Source organism: Crocodylus siamensis, chromosome 11 (genome assembly GCF_052110815.1).
Source record: "Crocodylus siamensis isolate JL-2025a chromosome 11, ASM5211081v1, whole genome shotgun sequence".
NCBI lineage: Eukaryota > Metazoa > Chordata > Crocodylia > Crocodylidae > Crocodylus > Crocodylus siamensis.
This window is the reverse complement of record NC_143405.1, coordinates 8,312,421-8,328,496: the sequence shown is the minus strand read 5'-3', so window position 1 is coordinate 8,328,496 and position 16,076 is coordinate 8,312,421. Positions and strand designations below refer to the sequence as shown.

At 42.7% G+C, this 16,076-nt stretch overlaps 1 protein-coding gene across 3 annotated transcripts in view; it reads left to right on the top strand.

The window, feature by feature from the left end:
• NUP214 (nucleoporin 214) overlaps window positions 1-16,076 on the top strand; it is a 58,499-nt gene that overhangs the window by 31,978 nt on the left and 10,445 nt on the right. For 2 of the 3 annotated variants that reach the window (XM_090021596.1, XM_090021594.1), the window contains exons 26-31: window positions 557-662; window positions 3,842-3,947; window positions 5,914-5,981; window positions 7,677-9,437; window positions 10,803-10,873; window positions 11,491-11,647. In XM_090021596.1, the coding sequence (XP_089877722.1) occupies window positions 557-662; window positions 3,842-3,947; window positions 5,914-5,981; window positions 7,677-9,437; window positions 10,803-10,873; window positions 11,491-11,647 (2,269 nt within the window). The remainder of the gene's footprint in view (window positions 1-556; window positions 663-3,841; window positions 3,948-5,913; window positions 5,982-7,676; window positions 9,438-10,802; window positions 10,874-11,490; window positions 11,648-16,076) is intronic. The other variant, XM_090021595.1, reaches the window with a different exon arrangement.

The following is a 16,076-nucleotide window of genomic DNA, read 5'->3' as shown; positions in this document are numbered from 1 at the left end:
TGCACACATTGCAAACCATATCTTAATCGCTGACCTTGGCTGAGTGATGCCAGGCATATCTTTGTTGTGTCTTAATGTCTTTGGTTTCATTTTGCTTTTTGAAATGTCTCACAGGCCATGGCCTTACTGCAGATTCAGGGCTATAAGCAAAGATCATGTTAACTTAAGGAAAATCAAGGATGGAGAGTTAAACCTTTCCTAATGGGGGATTAGCTGCTACACAAAGGTAGTGGCCCACATCCCAAAACCACTTAGTTGTTAGTCTTTGTTCAAGAGAATTAGAATGGAAGGAAGAGGCTTGTATTGGGCTGTGTGAGGGGTTCATTGGGTGAGTTGAATATCCAAGTTTGTAGTTATTTATGGGTTCATGGCTGGAATTGGAAAGAAGCTGCTGCTTGTTAAGAGAAGGTGAATAGGCATGTTGACAGGTGCTTTGTTCCACTTTCTTCATTAATATGTACTCTACCCCAAAATGCAATAAATTAACTTGAAAACTTTTCCATTCTGCACAGGGATAACAATATGTTTGCCTGGTGTTTGTGTTCTGCGTTTTTAGGGGCCTCTAACAGCTTCACTTAAAGCACAGTCTCCACCTGTGTCTGCCTCCATACCATGCGCCACCCCTGTCACAGCGGGTCAGACACCTAGCAGCAAAATTTCAGGTCAGTGTTTTTTTCTGTTGAAATAAAATTGAGGGTCGGGTGTTCTGCCAGCCTTAGTAGTGCATTGTCCACAGATGGAAGAAATGATGCTGATTCCTCTTCTGTCAATTGGCTCCTTACTGTTCCAACCTAGCGAGACTTTGAAAAGCCACGGTACAGAAACTAAATAAGATTGTCACACAAAGCTAACCATATGCTTTTATGTGCTTTGTGTCATGGACACATCTAAAATTCTGCCTTGTGGCAGTTCCTCTTTCAGTCTAGAACTGGATTGTGCACATGCTTAATGTCTGACTTCTGCATTTCTCAGAGCTGTAACTGTTGGAAGCATCTAAAGTGAAGATGGGTGTGTTCTTAAATCAACTTCAATGGGAACCTCTTTTTTTAAATGTATTTATTTATTTTGACATACTGAGTTACTGGACTTTCATTGGAAAAAGGCCTATAGATGTGATGCCACCTACAAGTTTATCAGGGGTGACCACCAGGATGTGGGGGAACATCTGTTCACCAGAGCGCCCCATGGGATGACGAGGTCGAACGGTCACAAACTCCTGCAAGACCATTTCAGGCTGGACATAAGGAAGAATTTCTTTACTGTCTGAGCCCCCAAGGTCTGGAACACTCTGCCAGCGGAGGTGGTTCAAGCGCCTACATTGAACACCTTCAAGAGTAAATTGGATGCTTATCTTGCTGGGATCCTATGACCCCAGCTGACTTCCTGCCCTTTGGGCAGGGGGCTGGACTCGATGAGGTCCCTTCCAGCCCTAATGTCTATGAAATCTATGAACTAGAGTTCGTTGTGAAGGATTAATAGTAACATTATCTGGTGTTAGTTTCTAACTTGGGGTGTGCCCGTGTTGCAGAGCAGTGTAGCCTGGAAACACCCCTTCCTAGCTTTAAGCAAGCAAGCTTGGGTTTTGGCCCCAGCCTGTCTACTGCTGAGGTCCATGACACCAGGACCGAACTGCAACTAGTATTTAGCTAGCTCAGTTACCTCCACCCTATATCCTAGTTTGCATTGTAGGTGTGCACAGGTATCAACCTGAGTACCTCATATCAGGCAGTTGATGAAATGGCAACCAATTTTCAGTGTGACCACAGGCCTCCTTAAAGCAGTACTGTTTCAGACCATTTTGACAGCTGATTAGTGATGCAAAACATTTCAGCAGTCACTCTAGCTCCTACAGCCATATGGAGTTTGCAACTGCCAGTAAACCATTGATGTACAGTAGACGTTATCTCTTTCAGAATAAAGATAAGTGGCCATATATGAATTGGTGTCATCGTTATGTGTTTAAAAGAGTGACGAGGTTGTTGGTAATGGACAGGTTGACATTTATCTCCCATAGAGGTTTCTCTTTCCCATAGGGTATCTAGGCTGAAAGAGGAACCTGGCAAATCACATGCATGTAATCTTCTGACTCCTAGAACCCAGTGTATATTGTTACAAAGGGAGAGGTGGCTGTCTCTTTGCAAATGGCTTTAAAAGGTGTTGAATACACTTCAACATGAATTAATCGCTGATCCAGTTGTCTGCACCATTGTTTTTCTGTGACTTCTGAGGTCTGCTCTCAGCTGTGATCAAAGGGATTATCAAATGTTTTCCCTCCAGGCTCTTTTGGCTTTTGTGTATTGGTTTAGAGATGCTCTGGATACTGTTAATCACTCTTGTTTTTCAGTGCACAGCAAACTGGTATCTAGAAATCTGTATTAACAGACTGGTGGAAGAATGTTGAAACGTGGTATTTATAGAAAGGGGCAGATGCTGTAGAAGGAAGAAATTACTATTGAAAAGATCCAATATGTAACTTGTCCCATTCCCCTCCTGAACCCGTATTGATTTCTGATATTTTCCATGGTAAATAACTGGGTGAAAGTGCAGTGTCTAGTTGCTGAAATGAGGCTGCAGTGGAGCTTTCTGTGGGAAGTGAGAGTTATGTCTCGTGTTGTGCCAGACTAAAATATTGCTATCCACCCTGCGTTGTTTCCAGGTGACTTCTTAGTAGTGACTAACCTCTCCCCTGCTTTGGTGTAGAAAGGATTCAAAATGACGGCCTACCCTATTAAAAGAGCAGTTAAGATTGGTCGGATGAAGGAAAGGGAGTTGAATCTAGGGTAATCAAATGGCAAGAGTAAACGGTCTCTAAAAAATCAGTGTTAATTAGCCTCTTTGCCAGAGGGAGAGCACCTAATGCTCATCCCTTACTGCCATGGCCCAACGTAAATAACCTTACAGTATCAGTCAAGGCTCGTCAGTGTCACTTCCAGCCTAATTTATGAATTGTGGCTCATTTTCTCTGCAGAAAAATGTGAACAGGGCAGAACCATGATTATGTTTAAGGAAAGCAGAGTTGTTTTACTTTGTGCAGTGAAACAAGAGAAAGAGAAAAAGGTTGGAGTTATCCTCGTCATATGCGGGTTAGATAACAGCTTTTGAACTGTGTGGGGGTCTTGGAAACTTTTCACGCGAGCGTCTGAAATCCATCACTCCGTTAATACTCATGAAATATTCCCTTTAATCCATAGACGTGTGTTGCCTCTTAGAGAACAGTTTCAATGCACGTAGGCAAGAATCCTATCTGACATAACAATGAAAGGAAAAGCCATCTCTTAAATTTTAGTTGGCTGAAAATGTCAGGGTTTGAATTTGAATGTTGGTTGTTATGGTGATGGTTTCAGGAGGGAGCACTGTCATGGATCTCGTGGTAGATGGCTTACCATCTTATGTTTATTACCTTATAAGAAAATGTGCCATTTAGCTGTGCTTTTTAATCAAACATGCATCATTGCCTTAATTTGGGGGGGATAATTCAAGTCATCTTCAGCCTTAAACTCGTAACAGCAACACTTCCGCACTGCACACAGCTATCAAGCCACACACAAGTGAAAAACAAAAACAGAAATGTGCTTCCTGAGGAAGTGACTTGAGAAAGCATTTTTCTTTTCTGCTCTGTTTGCAGTTTGGGAAATAAGCCATTGTGCGTGCTGTGGGGGAGTGGGGAGCAGGGATATTTGAACTTCTCTTCTTTTTGACACTGCGCCTGATCAATCAAATAAAATATGTAAGAACTCCACTAAGCTCAGCCCGTGGCACAGAAAGGCTGTGCTGGGGCATCTATAAGGGAAATGATAAGGAACTGCTTTTGCATCTGCTGCTGTTTTTTTCCCTGCAACAGGGGCAGGGACTGTAAAACCAGCTGCGACTGTGACCACTTCTGCAGTGACATCCACTCCAGCCACGGCTGCGCAGTTTAACAAGACATTCTCATTCCCATCTCTGGGGTTTGTATGAACTTTCTTGAGACACAATACCTTTTCTTTTTTTCAGTATTATCGAACTATTGCAACACACATTTTCAGTGAACTGGGGAGCATTGAAAAACAGCTGTTGCTGTTAGTTAACTAAAATATTTTCAGTTGGTATGTGTTTAACTGACCCTAATGGCTCCAGTCAAGGCTTATGTGATTTGTAGAGGCTGCATAAGCTAGTCCTGAAGGGTAGCAGGAATCTGGCACAACTTAGTGTTGCTTTGAACATTTTCCATTCTAAAATTCTCCAGGGAAAGCAGGTGAAGATTGTGGGTGCACCTCTCTGAGGCCGTGGGTTGAGGGTACAGGAACTGTAGAGACTGGAAAGCATGTGCTATATTTTTAGGAAGTCCTTTAGGTCACAGTCCAATGGTTTAAATCAAGACTAGATGTATTAATGCAGTTAAATGTTTAAATTGCCCTGCTGGTGCTCACAGAGTCTAGATTCACTCTGCCTAATAAATGTGGAACGGGCTGCTTTCCACCGTCTACCTGTGTGCTCCTCCTTGGAGAGGTGCAGGACAATGCATACATTTCATCTTGCATGATAGGAGGTACCTGCTTGGGCTTTTCTGGGAAGATGATAGGGGAACAGAGTGAAGATGGCCTTCTCCATAGCCCTCTACCCAGCCAGATCAGAGAGGTGACCATGGAGCCTTTCCTAGCTACTAAGGCAAGAGCATAAGAGAAGGAGCCCCTCATTTCCTTACAGCTAAGAGCTAAAAAGTAGAGGTCAGAGTTGAGGGCAAAGGGAGCTGGGCTAGCCCTTAGCTAGGTTTTTGTAGCCTTGTAGATTTAATTCTCCAGCAAGAGTTGGGTTAATTTGTCTAACCCTGGATATATAGCATGTTTGTGATGAGAGCTCTGCACAGTGGTAGTCTGATGCACAGAAGCACCAATATTCCTAGCTAGGATTGGAAATATGGGCTGGCAATCCAGCCTAAACTCTGAAATTTTAAAAAAACCTGTGCACAACAGCATGAGTACCATATTGTGACTTGAAAAGTAATCCACTCATGGAGGTGACTAAAGAGTCCCAGTGCCATCTGGTGATGTCTGTTACATAAGCACTAACACAGAGAGAGGCATGGGTTATAATGAGATAAGAGCACATAGTCATGTTGTAACCTCTTCTCTGGAGTGTTTCAAGGGATGAGATAAAAAAACCTCTTTAAAACTTCCCCTTTAAAAAAAAATTCCTTGTTTTAGGTAGCTACACTACAAACAAATTTGTTTATGAAGCAGGAAACCGTAATGAAACCCAAAACTGCTCTCCAGTTGGTTTCAGCAACTTGAGGTGAAAGGCCAGAATTTCAGGAGTCTCCATTATGACAGCTTCATTCAGCATCTAAATAAAATGAGATTAAACTGTACTCCAAGAATTGATGTCATAAAATAATATTACTGTGGAAATGGGCTGTGAAAAATAGACTGTTAATTTATAAAAACGTCATGGATCATGAACTCCTGGAACATTGGAGAGAATATATAATTCTTGTGATTCATATATGCCTACCTTTTCCTTGATTTTTAAATGAAATGCCCTCACTTTTAAAGGTGTAACTGTTGCTGCCACCACTGGGCCAAGTGGGGCTTGAAGTACAGAGCTCTCCCTCTGTGGCTGAATGGAAGAGAGGAGTAGAAACTGGAGAGGAGATGTGCACAGGTGGAGCGTGGTCAGAAGGGTTTTGAACAGTCTCTGTGCACCTTTACAATAGGCAGGGTAACAAATTGAAGCCATTGTCCCTGCATGTCTCAGTTACTGCACAGAGGTACTTCCAGATTTAGCTGAGATAGGTATATGTGCATAGACACAGAGCTTTGATTTTTACACAACCCTGTCTCAGAGCCATTGTCTGTATTAATCATGTGGAAGGAAGTTTTGACATTATGAACTAAAGTGCTTTTTCTTCCTTTTTTATCTCCTCTTTGTCCCTAGGGCTGGGTTTAATTTTGGTGCATCAACTGCAGCAGCATCAGCACCACCCATCTTAGCTGCCTCTCAGGGTGAGTTCTTTGAAGTGTGCAAATCACAACGTATTTTCTGCTTCTCCAGTATGTGAACACCTTACTCCTTTTCATGCCTATAGTTCTTCTGTTTTTATGTTGCTTCTCTTCTATTATTAAAACTGCAGTAGCTGCAAGAATATTGTATTTCCATAGAATTGCTGGATTATACTATGTAATGCTTCAGAATCCAGGCCACCTGTCATTCAGTTAAGAAAAAGTGAAATATTTGGTGCCAAGAACATCAAGTGAAGTATTAGCATATGAAAAGGACAGTATCTGAAATGATTCCTCCACTACCACTAATCTGCAGACTTTAAAATAGCATAGGTTAAGGTGGCCAGCTGCCGAGTGCCATCAGCTTAAAGTAGTGTGACCACAAAATAAAATGATGGAGAGGGGTAGGAATAGATTCTAGCTGTGCACTTCTTAAAAGCTGTTGTTCGAAAGGCTGCTTTCCCTACTTCACTCATTGTTTTGTGGCTTTGTAACTCCCTGGAGCAAAGAGTCCCTGCCATTTGCGTGTGTTTCATTCCCCATTTGTTACAGGGGCAAGAACAGGTTCCTCTTACTCTTCAAGTTTCAGATCAAGATCATACAAATTTAGGAAAATAAGTAATAAAGGGGAACAGGAGGCACAGCAGGCTCAGCAGGCAATTTGTAATGCTCTGAATTGTTTTTGGGTAGCTCTCAATTCCTTACATTGCTCCGCAAGTCAGCAAAAGCACCCTTGCCTCTGGTAGCTGTTGATGGTAGATCTGGAAGTTCAAAATGAAGAAATACAGAAGACTTCTTCAATCGTAGTCAGGAAATAAAAGTGAGAGAGGGGTGTTGTACCTTCCATCGCCCCAAAACTCAATGGCTTGCCCCAGCCCCAAATCTCTAGTGCTCCGTCCATCCAAAAAACCCAAAACAAGTTGAAGCATATTGCCCCATATGTTCTCAACTATGTACTTGCATTCCAGGCACAGAAATGTGATTAAAAATAATCGAATGTAATTAATGCACTCTTACTGCAGACTTCCTAAATTACCCTTTCCTTGGTAGTTCTATAGTAATAAATATAGTAATACTGTGACAATTACATTCAAGTGCTTTTTTCCCAGTATTTCAAAGATTACAATAAACTAAGTAAAACAATGGTTAATGCTAGAAATACCTTGGGTTTATATAGGGAGATTTACTTCTGTAGAAAATTCTGCAGCTACCTTATGCCTTAACCACAGCTAAGAGCCATTGCTTAAATGAACAGATCTCCAGTACATAGCAGGGCTTTTTGCAAATCTGAAATACTTAAGTGTCAAAAGTGGTAGTAGCAGCTACTGGGGCTGTAATAGAGATGGCTTTCAAGTTATATCCATTAGAAAATGGGTATTAATAAAGGTGGCACTTTCACTGTGTTCAAGGCATAGTATCTTAAGTAGAGGCTACAAAAATACAAGCCCATCAAATCATTGTTGCCATCTCTATAAAGATATAGGCTTCATGTATAGCTGTTGTGGTCTCTGGAAAGCAGAAGTTAAAGTGGAGTGGATAGTTAATTATTTTGTCAGGAGATTTTAAGGTCTTTGGGGTCAGAGCAGTGCCTTCGTTCCTGTCTGTGGCGTGCTTGGCATGCCAGCACTGTGAAGATGATAAATGAGCCCTGCATCCTGTAACTCATTTTTTCTAATTCTTTTTATGTCTCTGAATCAGTGACAGCGCCTGCTAAAGAGTTGAGCCAGCCTGATTCATTTTCCACTGCTGGGCGGTCTAAATTTGGAACCGTCCCCGAGAGCTCCTTTACGTTTGGGTCCATCAAACCAGCTGGTGTTTCAGGAGCCTCCACTTCTGTAGATGCTGCACAGGCCAACAGCAAACCTGCCTCAACGGCTACTTCAGTTCCCCCCATGACCTCTGGCAAAATGGAAACCCCTCCATCAAAGCCTGGAGATCACTTGTTTCAGAGTAATCCAGCTGGAGAAACTCTTGGGAGCTTTTCAGGTCTAAGGGTTGGTCAGGCAGATGATAATGCCAAAGTCAGCTCTAAAGCTCCATCTACCAGTGTTGTTGGTGCACAGCCTCCTAAGGCCTCCACAGTGCCTTCGGGATTTACCTTTGGCAGCTCTCTTCAGCTAGGGAAATCTGTTGAGGCTGCTGCTTCCACATCTGTCCCAACCACTAGTCCAGCATCCACATCAGTCAGCACGAACACCACAGGCAACATATTCGGCAATGTCCAGTTAACCAATGCAGGCGCATCTGGGGTGCTTAGTCTTGGAGGAGCTTCGAATAGCAGTAAGCCCAGTTTTTCATTTGGTATTCAACAACCCACCAGTACGAGCACGTCCGCCCCTGCACAAGCAACCCTCTCGGCTTCGACATCCCTGTTGTTTGGAGCTCTTTTGAGTTCAACACCAGCTGCTGTCCCTTCTGCTGCTTCTGGTAAAAGTACAGGGGAAAACAAGTTACCACCCGTGTCTGAAAAGCCACCTGAAAGTGAAGTGCTGCCACCTGGGCCTGCACCTTTAGGTTCTCAATCACAGCCACCCCAACCACAGGCTCAGCTGCCTGATTCTGTTAAAGAAACTGCCATATCTTTAGCTGCTGCAGGAGACACGAACATTACAGGTTTAAGCACTGTTTTGGTGACGCCTTCCACAGAAGCAGCTTCTACAGTTGCCTCTGTTAGTGACCCCAAGGTGGTGACATCAGTGGTTCCTCTGGTCTCTAGCTCTGCCCCATTGGATCAAAATGCCTCGGTCACCACGTCTACAGCAAATGTTGCTCCTGCAGAGACAACAGGTTCTTTGACTTCTGCCTCTGACGTTGGTACATCTCTCCCGAGTCCAGCTGTAGGTACCTCTGCATTTGTGGCTGCCTCTTCAGGTTCCTCAGTTTTCTCTCAGCCTCCCAACTCCAGTTCGTCTGGTTCTGCATTTAGTCAACCTGCTAGCGAAACGGCAACCACCCCTTCCACTCCTGCTTTTGGGCAGCTGTCAGCAACAACCACAGCATCATCTCTGTTCGGTCAGCCCGCAGGCGGCACACTCTCCACCACTGCAGCCACTACCCAGGCGGCTAGCTCAGGTTTCAGTACGTCCACATTTGGCTCTGCAGCAGCTGGTGGTTTTGGGCAGCCAGCATTTGGACAGGCACCGACCTTTGGGCAGCCAGCAAGCAGTTCTTCAAGTGGTTTCACTTTCAGTCAGACTGGGTTTGGAACAATGCCTGCCTTTGGCCAGCCGGCTTCATCCACTGCAGTGTCAATCAGTGGAAATGTTTTTGGAGCCCCCTCTAGTACCAACAGTGCCAGTTCCTTCTCCTTTGGTCCCAGTAGCGGGCTGTTTGGACAAAGCAGCGCACCTGTTTTTGGGCAAAGTACTGGGTTTGGACAGGGTGGATCAGTCTTCGGTAACACTGCCACTGCCACCACCGCTACGTCATCGGCTGGATTCAGCTTCTGTCAAGCGTCAGGTAAGAAAAGATGGTAGTAGTGAGATGATAGAGTTTAGAGCATGGCTGTCAAGCTGATGGTAGGTGAGCAATGTTTCTTAGAGAAAAGTAGGATTAATTTTGGATACGTCTGTCGGTCTGTCAGCAGAGGATGTAGCAACCTTGCCCCACGCACTGTGCCATTCGCTAAAGGGGGTTCTCCAGCTGATTTAATACCTTGTGGTGTGTTCTGGTCTTATCTTACTGCTTTATTCCAATGATCTAAAGTCCTTCAAAATTGCCTCTTAATTCTGTCTAATATTTGAGGCTACAGTGAATCCAAAGTACTTGTGCTATTGGACCGTGAGACGCACAGGATCTGGGCTTCTCAAGGTAGGCCTCAGATCCTTGTAAATGAGTACAACTCAGATGCCTCTAGCCGCGGTGAAGCAGTGGGTGAATTAGGAATTCATCTTCTAGTTAAGTAGGATTTTGCTTAAAAACAGGTTTTGTAATTAAATAAAGAGGTAATATGTCTGTTGGGTTCTTGCCTGTCTGTACTGGTACACCATTATTTACAGAGGCTGGAATCCTTGTTCACCCATCTTCTCCTTTTGTTATCCATGTTGCAAAAACTTTTTTCTGTATCCATCTGCAGAACCTTCAGTGGAAGGTGTTCAAGCCAAAGGAATCACAGTTAAAATCTATTTTCTAGAAAAAACACCCAATTAGGCTCATTTAATTATAAAAGACAGGATTGCAGGAAAGCATTACTTTGTGTTAACTACAGTACCAAAGAATATTTAAGCCAGGGGGAAGTGAGTCTGCAAAAAGGAAGGTGTTCCTAATTGCGGAAGCTGCAAATTTTATTACAAAATGAGTGTTTAAGTGAATTGGGAGATGGAATCAGAAGTTCTTTTTAATCAAAACATTTCATTATCTTTAATGGGAATCCTTAGGTAACAGCTCAGATCCTCTGTACACGAGGGAAATCAAAATGCTACAATACTTGTTCGTAGCTTGTAGCATTACAGTGATGTTGGCAGAATGCAAGTTCATTTGGATTGTTAGCAACAGCTTCAGATGCTAAAGGGTATTTTAGTTTAAAATTTCAGTTTAAAATGTGGTGTGAAGAGGCTTTTAAAGAAGGGCAAATATAATTTCAGGTTTTATACTAACCATACATTGGGATGAATCTGAGCCTCTTTAAACCTGGTGGCCCCAGTGCTAGTGGGTGATAACTTCAGCAGTGTTACTAAGTCAAACCCAAAGCATCATGAAGTGCTCTTTGTGTGTGTGTGGGAGCTGCTACATTGCTTATGATTTATCCTTTTTATTCTCTGATACCACAGAAAAGTGCCGGGTGGGATTATATTGGAGCATTGTTTCTCTTTTTCCTCTCCGCAGGTTTTGGTTCCAGCAACACAGGTTCTGTGTTTGGACAGGCAGCCAGCCCTGGAGGCACCGTCTTTGGCCAGGTAAAGATCATGTGTGTCTCGGCATATGTGGTAGAAGACTGTGGTCAGAAACACACTAGTTTAGAGTGCTCTGCCTGATTCTAGCAGACCAGATCCTGTTTTGCATGCAGCCCTGGACAGTTTTCAGTTATCGTGTTGGTGATACTTGCTTAAGCAGGATGAACTTTGCCTAGCATCTGAATAAAAGGCATCCTAATGCGCGCCTGGATTCTTCTTGTGCCAGACTGGGCCATTTGAAGCAGACGACACCACAATCCAAAGTATAAATAGGCACAACACTTAGTAATGAGGACTCCTTACTCATTAGCTCCAGGGAAGGGTGCATGAGATCTAAATAAAATCGTTGGCTAAGTGCAAAAATGTACAGCCTCAGCAGCGTTTGGAGGGAGTACAGTGGATGGCAGACCAGATGATCAGGTTGTATACATACGATACCACTACGAGTCTGAAAGAGCCATTCACTTATTTAGGATTGGCATGAGGTGGGGAGTCTGTGAGATCCTCTTCCCCTTACATGCCTATTACCAATGGGACTAGGCCAGCCAAAAAGCAACCACAAGTATATGTGTTTGTTGACCTGTGCTGCTTTCTTGTCTCACGTCCTTTCTTTTTCTTAGCAGCCATCCTCTTCCAGTGGAGCCTTGTTTGGGTCTGGCAGTGGTGGGAGAAGTGGAGAGCTCTTCAGTGGCTTGGGAGGAAAACCAAGCCAGGATGCAGCCAATAAGAACCCGTTTGGTTCCTCTGGTGCAGGATTTGGATCTACAACTTCTCAGAGTAAGTAAAGAAAAGAAGAATTTAAGATGTACTGCGTTTGCTTTTGGCTCACTTTTTGGCTTTGTCCTTGAGTAATTTATGCATTAGTATGAAATGCTCACCCAGGCAACAGAGGTGGATGTGGATGGTGAATACTTCTCTGAACATCTACTTTGCGTTTCCAGTTTAGGCAAAATAACAGGGCAAGAGTACGGATAGAGATGCATAGAAGGGAGAAATGTAAGGAATGTGTGTATTTTGAAGGAATTTCCTATAGCAAAATGCAGTTGTTCTTAGAACTCAATCTCTAACTTAGAAGCCTTCATTATTTTTCATTTGCTGTGTTAATGTGGAGCCCCACAAGATACCATTGTCTTCTCCTGTCATTTTGATTCCTTTCGTTCTTTGAGCTGCCAGTTTGTAGGTAGACGTGACAACTTACAAAACTGGTTGTGGTTAAATGTCCTGCTGTTAATGGCAGGAGAACCAAAACCTGTTTCACTCATGGTATCTTAGCACAGAGAGAGACGCACAATATATATGAGCCAGACATCAGCACTGTGCTTAAAAACAACAGATGTACTCAACATATGAATCTACTGACTAGTCAGGGCCCAAACACTTCTGTACAACCTTCCTTTCTCTTTTCTCTGAATTCAGAGACCCAGATTGTCTGATTTCAGAACATGTGAGTTGGGCTTCACAGTCCTTCAGACCCTGTAGAAAACTCTGGCATCTCTACCACTTGTTCAGGAAGCTGCATCTCTTTTTATTAAGATGCTACATCTAAGTGCATATTTTGGGTTACTCCAAATAAGGAACGTCGAGAACCAGGACAACTGCATAAGCTCTGGGCAGATCTTGGGACTGCCTCTGCAGTCCATTTTAGACCAATGGCCTAGTTTAAAGCATTGCACCTCTAATGTAGATGTAACTTCTGGCAGTTCCACCCTTTCCATCTAGCAAGGTTTTGAGTTTAAAGTATAGAGAGATTGTATCTGAGATTTATATATATGCAGGTTAGTGTCTGAGCACAACAGTGAAAGGTGATTTAAAGGAGTGAGAAGAAGCGAGGCATGCTGTACCGTCTGGCCCTCTGGAGAGGTTTGATATGGACCTCTTGAGTGCAGCCTATTCTTCAGCAACTCAGGTAGGTGTCCTACACTGACATAGCTGGTGCTTTTGATTTTGGAAATGATTGGTGTAATGACCTGCTCTTGACTGGTATGGAGGACAGGATTGGGAATCTTCCTTTGCAGAGCTGCTGTGTTTGTAGGGATGAAGTACAGCGGCCATTTAAAGACTAATTCTGCCACAGGTGTAACAATATCCAAATAGAGTTGCTTGCCATACAGGCTTGAAGCTGTTTTCAAGGACAAAGAGCATTTGTCTGGCAAGTGAGATTGGTGAGTCCTTGAAGTTGTATGGATAACTTGATCCTTGCCACTAGTCAGCAGGAACAAAATTTTCAGTAACACTTCAGTGTTGAGAGAGTCAAAAGAATGAAGACTCCAAAGTGTGCTGAATCCAGTTGCCTTTCAGGAAAGAGCAGGAGGAAAAGAGGGAACTATTCTTTTTTTCACTCTTCGTACCCAGAACTGTGCTCAGATACTATATGGTATAGACGCAGTACAGGCCGTCCTCAGACTTACAACACAATTGGTTCCTGAAAACCATATCTTAAGTCAAAATGTTGTAACTCGGAACCAGTTTTCTTATGAGAAACAATGTTATAAATGGGGGATTGGTTCCTGAATCAAGGCCCGATACCCTATTTTCACTAAAAATACCCCAGAATTTTGTACTCGATCAATTATAGATGACCAACATAGCATTTATATTGTAAATAGCAATCATATTGATTATATTATATTGAACATATTATATTTATATTGTAAATAGCGATCATGTTGATTTGGAAGGACTTGTTTGAGATGACTTTGCTGGACTTTTTGAAAGGCTTTTAGTTGGACTTTTTGAAGGGTTCTTGGCTGGAGTCTTCTGAGGAATCTTGGCTGCAGGTTTTCGTGGAGTCTTGTCTAGTTTTTTAAAGAAAGCGGGCAAGGAAGTTTGGATAGATGCTCTCCAGGGAGATGGGCGACACAGCGAACTTGTTCGCTGTCGTGGCATCACATCAGATCAAGCGTTGTAAAGTCGAAACTCACATCATAAAGTTGCAACAGGGTGTCGATCTCTAAATGTTGCAAGTTGAGGACTCCCTGTATAAGCCTGTAGGTCAGTATTTACAACAGTTTGTAATTGGTCCTGTCTAACTGCATCCCTCAGCTGCACCTGTCTAAGCAGGATCCTTTCCCTACTTAGAGGCTTTAACATTTGTGATGTGAACTTAGGTTCATGAAAGCTTGCACTTTCTCTTGCTCACTCCGTCTCTTATTTAGTTAGACTGTAAAGGAGCAATATCTACCCTGGCTTCTGACTGACTTCAGACTAATGTGGTTAACTACCTCTCTCTGTTAGGAGACAGTTGTACATTCTTCACCTGCAAAGGCAAGTCTATTTCGAACAGAACCAGTTAATACCACATTTACCTCTCCACTGAGTGAAGTTAAATGCCGTTTTTCTCTTTAATGCCAAAGCTGAAATGTATTGCCTCCAGAGACCAAGATCACCAAATGATTCTCATAGGATACAAACATTTAGGTTAGATTGGCAATGTTTTATACTGACAAATACAACTGTCGACTAATCGAGCAGCCTGTGAGAGAGCAGACTAGAGAAAACGGAGAGGATAGAGATGATGTATCCTCCCTGCAGGAGAATTTAGATCCATATCACCAGCTATACAAATCCCAGCTATACAAAGAGCCAAGTACCCAACTAAGTCCACAGAAATGAGTGCAGAACCGTTTTTTTCTAGTTTTCCTCCTTTAAAGAATGTCTACATAAAGGGTATAAAACATTCAAAATAATTGGCCTTCTAAATAATCTCATATTCCTTTAAGTCACTTTTCACATTCAAGTGGTGATATCAAAGAAGCAGTAAGATTTAAATGCACTGAATCTACAGAGATGCTGTCAAGGATGTGAAATGCATTTAACAGCATATATAGCATGGCTTGGATTTTTATTTATTTATTTACAACCGTAAGAGTGTTAACCCCGTAGAGAGGTGGTTAGGCTTGTTAGTCTGCCGTGTTATCCCCATATAGGCTGTTCTGACCTGGGGACTTACCTTTCATCTTGTTTGGGGGCCCATCTTTGTTTTGATGGCCCGTGTTATACGTGGTCCTTATGCTGGCCCCTTCTGTGCCAAAGTGACTTTTCATCCTTGAGGAATTTGTTAATAATAAAACCTTAAAAGAAGAAATAGAATAAGGATAGCTGGGGGCTAGGAGGGATTTAAGAGAGAAAATGTGAGAGTAAGGGCAGGGAGAGGTCATCAGTACTTTAAACTGGACCTTCTGTTGGTAGAACTGGAGAAAGTTTGGCCTGGGATTTTGTTATTAATGTGAAGTTGAGGCAATACAGAACTATCAGACTAAAAATTTGTTAGTCTGAATATGTACTAGCAAGTCTTGGTTATACCCTAGGAAACCGCTTGCCCATGCAGATATCAGTAGGAACAGTGGGAGGACTACCATTAATTTTATATGTGACTCCATTGCAGACTACTCCAGAGAAGCATGTAATAGGTACATCTGTATTTAACAGAGTTGGAAGGCTTAATAATTTATCAGTTGTATTCTTCCTTTAATGAGATGCCTTGGGTGCTTTATTCTTTTTCCTTTGCAAATTGGGAGGTAGTAGAGAGGTAGCAGGAGATGATTCTCATGCATAGGGAGCCCTGAATGGCTGGCAGAAAGGAAGGTAAGTAATAGCCAAGGGGTGGAAGGTAGGGGAGGAGAAGAGAAGCTTCAGAATTTACTAAAAGGATCACTTAAACACTTGGAAGAAGCAGTCTGTTCCCTTTGTTATCTTAATCATCATAGTCCACCAAGACTAAAGACCAACTTTATTTTTATCCTTGCTAGTTCATCTCTCCATAACTTTAATATTAGGCTTGACGCCAAGGGAAGAGAAATGTTTTACCAGGGAAGTACTTTGCCCCTACAGGGCCATCAGGTTGCAGAAGACACAAACGGTGCAGCCTGGTAGAGGGCAGAACTTCAGGTCCTGCAGATTAGACCATATAACAATAAAAAAAACTCCTACGTCTTCTTGCCCAAAGTATTAAAAATTTGTAGTTGAAATGCATGGCATCTAGCTAGTAGGCTTGTGTGAGGAAGGACCATTTTACAGTGACCATAATTTCCAATTTGAAAGCCTGACTTCTAATTACTGCAGTGGAGAATGATGCAAAGCAAATCATGCACTGTCTTCTTCAAAATGGATATAACAGTAATTGCTCTAGATTTATTGTCACTGAAAAATAAGACGACAAAGAGGCTACTGTTGAATCCAGCTCTGTTGGAACAGGAAAGGCTTGGTC